The sequence below is a fragment of the Galeopterus variegatus genome, unplaced genomic scaffold, assembly GCF_000696425.1.
Source record: "Galeopterus variegatus unplaced genomic scaffold, G_variegatus-3.0.2 Scaffold11159, whole genome shotgun sequence".
NCBI lineage: Eukaryota > Metazoa > Chordata > Mammalia > Dermoptera > Cynocephalidae > Galeopterus > Galeopterus variegatus.
Window position 1 is genome coordinate 33,098 of NW_007737270.1, and position 7,179 is coordinate 40,276.

A 7,179-nucleotide genomic window follows, 5' to 3' on the forward strand; every position below is an offset into this window, starting at 1 on the left:
AAACCGCAAAATAAAGAGAGAGGTAGCAAATTAGTCAATTAGAGCTGAATGAGCAAATCTAGAAAATATGACTTAAAAAAACATTTGGGGGCTTTTGAGAGATGGAAAACTGTTTCTGTAGTGTAGTCGGATTCTCTTCCCTGTTCCTGGTGCATGTAATTTATTACAAGACACGTAAATCACGGTGATAATTGTGTTGCCAATATGAAGGTGCTGTACTTTTGCAAAGGGGTGATGAAAATTGAATACAGAAAACATTTTTCTTGTTTCTTAACGTAACGAAAAGTGATAACAAGAGCATCTTCTCATGAGAAGCACTCGATGGTGGAGAACGCAGGGGCCAGAGCTCCAGCTTCTCACCTCTAGGGATTGCTTTTACCCCAGGAGCCTGATTGTAGAGGCTGGGGTGTAAGGTGTTGAGGAGAGTGAGCAGAGAGGGGCCAGCTAACTGGAGCCCTGTGGGCCTGGGCAGGGGTGGATTATACTGCAGGTGTGATGGGGGCACTGAGGGGTCAAGCAGGTCTGTGGTCCAATCTGCCTGCGATTTCCTAAGACTGCTCTCGCCACTTGCAGAGGGCAGGTGTGGCATCTGGGCTCCAGGTGTCAAGTGAGACGGCCCATGCAGAAACCCTTCTTGACCCATTTCCTCTTCTCTCTCTAACAGGGGACGATTTTTGAGAAACTGAGAATCTGTTCTATGCCCCAATTTGTCCGTTTTATACATGATCTGTGCCCCCTAAAGAAGGAACCAGATGTCGCAGTCAAGGATCTCCGATTTGGGACGGTCCCTGTGAAGCTGTACTGGCCCAAGGCATCCACCTGCACTCTCAGGCCTGGCATTGTATTCTACCACGGAGGCGGGGCCACCTTCGGGAGCTTGAGTAAGTCCTTTCCTCAGATCTCCTGCAGGATGGTGGCACCCCCGTTTAGAAGGACGGAAAAGAACTATCATCTTCCCCGGCCTTAAAGTCCACTATTATGACCAGGGAACACTGGGACAGCTGGTGGGTCCCAGATCATTCAGGTGGCAAAAATATGGAATGTATTGATCTCCTTCTGGAAGTAACGATATATATATATATATATGTATATATGTACACATATATGTGTGCATATATATGTACACACATATATGTGTGTATATATATTAAATGCACATAACATAAAATTAACAATTTTGAAGTAGGATTCAGTGGCACTTAGTATGTGTTGTGCAACCACCATCTCTATTTAGTTAGAAATGAGGTTATCTTAAATGAAAATAACTAAAGCACATCATTTTGCTTTACATTGGGTATTGCCTGAGACAAATTCTGGCACAGAAAAACAGGAAAACCAAAGATTTGAGGAAAATTCATGAGAGGAAAAAACTCAAAATTGAGGCAATTTTATTATCTTAATTCCACCGATTAGGAGGAAAACACATTTATCTGTTTTCAGCAGTGCTTTCTTTTTCTTTTCTTTTTTTTTTATTTGTTATGAAAATTCATGAGATACAAAGCTGATTGTCACCACTCATGCCCAAGATGTGATGGCCAGATGCGTACTGGCAGCACGCCCATCACCACAAGTTGCAATTATACCCTGTGTTCCCTGCCCAATTATCCCCAATGGTTTTAATTTGCATTTCCCTGATGATTAGTGATGTTGAGCATTTTTTTCATATACCTGTTGGCCATTTGTATGTCTTCCTTTGAAAAATGTCTATTCAGCTCCTTGGCCCATTTTTTAATTGGGTTATTTGTTTTTTTTACTGTGTAATTGCTTGAGTTCCTTGAATATCATGGTTATTAATCCCTTGTCAGATGCATAGTTAGCCAAAATTTTCTCCCACTCTGTAGGTTGTCGTTTCTCTCTGTTGATTGTTTCCTTTGCTGTGCAGAAGCTTTTTAGTTCCATTTGTTTATTTTTCTTTTGTTGCCTGTGCTTTCGGGCTCATGTTCATAAAGTCTGTGCCCACACCTAGTTCCTGAAGTATTTCACCTATATTTTCCCTTAGTAATTTTACAGTTTCGGGTCTTATATAAGTCTTTAATCCATTTTGAGTTGATTTTAGCATATGGTGAGAGGTGCATGTCTAGTTTCATTCTTCTGCATATGGATGTCCAGTTTTCCCAACACCACTTATTGAAGAGGCAGTCTTTTCCCCAATGAATGTTCTTTCTGCTTTTGTCAAATATCAGATGGCTGTAAGCCTGAGGGGTGATTTCTGGGTTCTCTATTCTGCTCCACTGGTCCGAGTGTCTATTTTTATGCCAGGACCATACAGCAGTGCTTTCTAATCTGTGGAATGCCAGGGTTCCATCATAGTAGGCTTTGAGAATAAAGGATTTAGTGCAATGGTAATTTCAGTCTGGTCTTTATGATGAATGATAGTAATAGCCAATATTTATTAATTAATATTTCTCAATATTATTATTTACACGGCATGTGCTATGGAAATCCTGTATGTGCAGTATCTCATTGAAGTCCCCCACACCCCTATGAGATAGATATGATCATTATCCCCATCTTACAGATGAAGAAACCAAGCCTCAGAGAGGTTAAGTCACTTGCTGGACACTATTTTAGATCAAGCTAACAGGCTGCAAAGTTGGGATTTGGACACTGGTTTGTCTGAATCCAGAGCTCACACCCTAAATCTCTGCTCCATGGCCAAACAGATTCTCAGATATTTTAATGAACTGTAGAATCGATCGGGGGTGGGGGAGGAGGTGTGGGCATCTTGGAGAAAGTTGTTCAGACAGTGCCACGGAGGGGAAATGGTGAGAAAGTTGCAAGGAAGTTTGACAGCTAGAAGCAAGTTTGCAAAACCTAGTCAGCGTGGTCCTAAGTGGTCTATCAGTAAGAAGAGGACAGCTGAGGACAGCCGGCAAAGGGAGCACTCCTGGTGAATGTTAATAACCTTTTATCTTCTAGAAACCCACCATCACATATGCTGTCGTTTGTCCAAGGAGAGTGACTCAGTGGTTCTGGCAGTTGGGTGAGTAAAGGGAATGGGGTAGGTGCCGGGAAGCCAGGCTCTGGTTCAGAGTGCTGGGTGGGCACATGGGAGTCGGGGGAAGACTGAGAGGAGGGGCCGGGCAGGGCGAGGGCAGGCCAGTGAGGAGAGACAGGCAGGGGGAGAGGAAGAGCTGCAGCGAGTAGACAGAGAACAGGAACTCCTTCCTGCGTGTGTGTGGCCCTCGGGTGTGTTTAAAAAGAGGTGTTCTGTGCACCCTATCCTTTGGAAGCTGGGTGGGTAGGGGTCTTTTAAAGCAGATCAGGTGCAGAGCTTCACCACGGGAGCACTTTTGGGGGGGGATAGCTCTTCATTGAGCAGAATAGCCGTGCACATTCTGGACACTTAGCGACTCCCTCTGCTAAATGTGAGTGGTGCCCAGCACTGTCACCAAGATAACCCCAAACACTACCAAATCCAGATCAGGTGCAGAGCTTCACCACGGGAGCACTTTTGGGGGGGGATAGCTCTTCATTGAGCGGAATAGCCGTGCACATTCTGGACACTTAGCGACTCCCTCTGCTAAATGTGAGTGGTGCCCAGCACTGTCACCAAGATAACCCCAAACACTACCAAATTCATTTCCGAGTGCTCCTGAGAGAAAGGTCCCCTGGCTGAGATCCACTGAAGGAAGCAAGGGGGAAAAAAGCCCCACTCCCTCTCCTGACTGATCTCTGAGAGTTACCCCCCCAACCTGGAACCTCAAAGAGGGCTTGGTGGACATCGGATGGGGCAGACGTCGGGGGGGACCCTTCCCTGGGTCTCCACGTCAGGCACACTGGACACAGAGGAGGAGCAGTTACTACCAGCAGTGTGGTCTCTCGTCTGGTCCATCCTCATTAGGGCGGTTCCTCCTGCATAAACTTTCCCTGCAGTTTCATGTAAATGTCCCTGCCATAAAGCAATACCAGTTGGCAACGTCTTGGTGGGGATCGATTTCCCAGCTTTCTTGTGACACAGGTAGTTGACAAGAATGAAAAATAAAGACATAAGTAAGGATGAGAGAGAGAGAGACCTGGACAAACTCCTCACTTTACAGTTCTCGGCTCCAAAACGATTTCTAAATGAGATGGAAATCTTTATCCAATTGCTGACACCATGTGCCTTCCTGTTCTGGTCGTGCCAAAGCAAGAGACCATCAGTAGGACCTGCCTGCACATCTCTGCCAGAAAATTGTCTTCTGAATCCAAGGTAGATAGGGTTTTGGAGTTAAAAGCATTTCTGTCCCTGCACGACCCCAGGACAGCCTGGAACGGGCGAGTTGGAACAGAAATGGCTGGCAGAAGGTTTGTTGGTCCTGTAGACTATTTCCTTTTTTTTTTTTTTTAAATATGTGGCCAGCATTTAAACATGGTGAAATTTCTCACAAAATCTGGATTTCTGAAATCTCCTGTAAAAGAATGAGGCCTAGCAATACCAGGCTGGTGTCCCTGCATGGCAGTCATGGTCTAGAGTAGGTGTGGCTGATTTGGGGGAGTCTTGCATGTTATCTGCTGGCCTCTGGTGTTATTTAAGTCTACAAGATGCCCCTCCAAAACCTGTGGGCATGGTAAATTGAATTAGAATCAAAACCCAAGCTAGCCTGGAGATGCTCATAAAAGAATCATAAGACAGGGAGCAGAAACAGGTGTGAGTCAGGGAAGCAGCCTCAGGCAGGTTCAGAAAGATGGAGCTAGTGTTGGTGCAGTCTAAGCTGTTGACCAATAGGTTGATGAAAGGCTGTTGTGGTCACAGCCGGTCCCTTATAGGGCACTGAGACAGAAGGAATGGCAGCTGCCTCTCACTGAGCCTATGGACCAGGCAGAAGGGCCTTTATGTCTATCATCTCATTTAAGTCTCACACTTAAATCACCTGCTCCGATTTCAGAAAGGGAAGTTAATGGAAGGAATTTGGGCTACGAGATGCTGGGCACAGATATTTTTGGCTCTGCTGGAATGATGAGTGTAGACCATTTTCCTTGATCCCTTTGTAGGTACCGCAAGTTACCCAAGCATAAGTTTCCAGTGATGATAACAGACTGCTTGGTGGCCACCATCCACTTCCTGAAGACCCTGAATGCATATGGGGTGGATCCAGCCCGGGTTGTGATCTGTGGTGACAGTGTGGGAGGAGGCATAGTCTCGGTTATTTGTCAAAAGCTTGTGAAGAGCCCTGATCTCCCCCAGATCCGTGCTCAGATTCTGATCTATGCTGGTCTCCATGCCCTGGATTTCCAACTCCCTTCCTTTCAGCAGAACAGGAATGTCCCACTGCTCAGTTTGAAATATGCCTTCTACTGCTTGTGTAGTTACCTGGATTTCAGCCCTTCCTGGGAAAGAACCTTAATGAATGGTGCTCATTTGCCTGTCCAGGTCTGGGAAAAGTATAGAAAGTGGTTGGGCTCAGAAAACATCCCAGAGAGGTTTAAGAAGAGAGGTTACCGACCCATGCCCCGTGAACCCCTGAATGAAGACGCTTATCTGGAGACAAGCACCATTCTGGATGTGATGTGTTCACCCCTGATCGCAGAAGATGACATAGTGTCTCGGCTCCCAGAAGCTTGCATTGTGAGCTGTGAGTATGACCTTCTCCGGGACCATTCGCTGTTGTACAAGAAGAGGTTGGAGGAGCTGGGAGTGCCGGTGACTTGGCACCACATGGAGGATGGATTCCACGGAGTGCTCAGCACCCTTGACCTAGGCTTCTTGCACTTCCCCTGTTCCACGAGAATCCTGGATGCAATGGCCCATTTCATAAAGGGGTTGTGAGTGTCTCTCTCTACTGCTGGAGCTCCAAGGGTGGATTCTGCTGCCATCCAGTCCCCCTGGGGCTCCCTGTGGCTGATTCAGGTGATGCGAATGGGGCTAGGGAGTGGTAGAGATTGCTGTCTCCTTCCTGGTCCAGGTTCTAGAATCATGCAATTCATATTTCTGGTGTCTAGAGGAGAGCAGTGGAAGAGACAGGTTTGGGGGATGTGGGTGGGGCCCTCTGTCCATGTTCACTGTTGGGAAAATTTGAGCCGACAATCTTTAGTGGCTGTTTTTGACAGTGAGTTAGCATTTAAGTGTTGCTCAAAGCTTCCCTAAGGTAGAGTCCAGACTGTTCAGACTGATCCAGACTATGTGAGACATGAGTGTCTGGTTGGTTGGACCTTGCAACAACACAGGGGCATCTTGTGCAATCTTGTGGGGCTGTTCCAGTGTGGCTCAGAGGGTAGAGCTCTAATGTTCTAGGTTGCTGGGTGGTGGTGGTGGGGGGAGACACTTTTCCTGCTGCTGCCCAACCTCTGGGCTCAGAGCCTTGACTTCCCAGGCTGGAAGAGTTAAGACAGAATGGGTATGTTTTCCATGGTGGTAGGTACCTAGTGGCAGATGAATACAGCCTAGAGCTGCCCGACTGGGGGAGCGAGTACTTTCCTAAAAGAAGGGTAAATGAATATTGGGTGGACATCAATGGTTGCTCTACTAAAGAAGCTAAATTGAACCCCGAGTCAAGGTACTTGGAAGGGACAAGAGATATCAAGGACCACTGGGCAAGTTGACCAGCTGCCCCTTAGGGATAAAAATTCCTTTGAAAGAGACGGCTGGGCTCTCACTCTGGCCTCCCCTGGTCTTCAGAAGGTTCTACTCCTGGTTTGTCAGTGGTTTTATTGGGCAGGATCCAAGTCTACTGCACAAAGGACTCTGTGCATGCTCTTAACTTGCTTTCAGTTGAATATTTGTGCTGACGTGTGGAGCAGAGAGGAATCCCATTGCATAACTCCTTGAGCCATTCACAGCTGAGCAGCAGGTGAGTTTGTTGAAGAAACAGGAACCACCCCCTGAAAACACATCCTGTGGTGGTCACTCAGCTGTTGGAGAGCGCTGGAATCAGAGAAATCAGACCCTTCCGAGACAGGTGTCTGAGTTGAGGCTGGGTAGGCTCCCCGATTTGAGTGTTGTTTTACCTCTGCCTCTGGAGATGAGTGGAGAAACATGAGCTGATCTTTTGGAAAGTTGGGTGGTCAGCTTTTCTCCTGCAGGGTGGTGAAGAGTTGGCGAAGGACTGTGCCCACTGAAGATAAATGGGTTACACTTGAAAAGGCTGGGAGTGCCCCTGGTCGGACTCATCTCCAGGGCTGCTTCCTTCTGCAGATTGTGGAAGAGACAAAGTGCTTTCACTCAGTGGCTTGGTGGGGGGGGGGGGGGGGGGTTTCGGG

At 47.0% G+C, this 7,179-nt stretch overlaps 1 protein-coding gene across 1 annotated transcript in view; it reads left to right on the forward strand.

Annotated features, from left to right (window-relative positions):
• LOC103610447 (arylacetamide deacetylase-like 3) overlaps nt 1-5,749 on the forward strand; it is a 6,959-nt gene extending 1,210 nt beyond the window's left edge. Inside the window, exons 2-4 of the mRNA XM_008594619.1 lie at nt 665-881; nt 2,920-2,983; nt 4,975-5,749. Of these exons, the coding sequence (XP_008592841.1) occupies nt 665-881; nt 2,920-2,983; nt 4,975-5,749 (1,056 nt within the window). The remainder of the gene's footprint in view (nt 1-664; nt 882-2,919; nt 2,984-4,974) is intronic.
• The last annotated feature ends 1,430 nt before the right edge of the window (nt 5,750-7,179 follow it).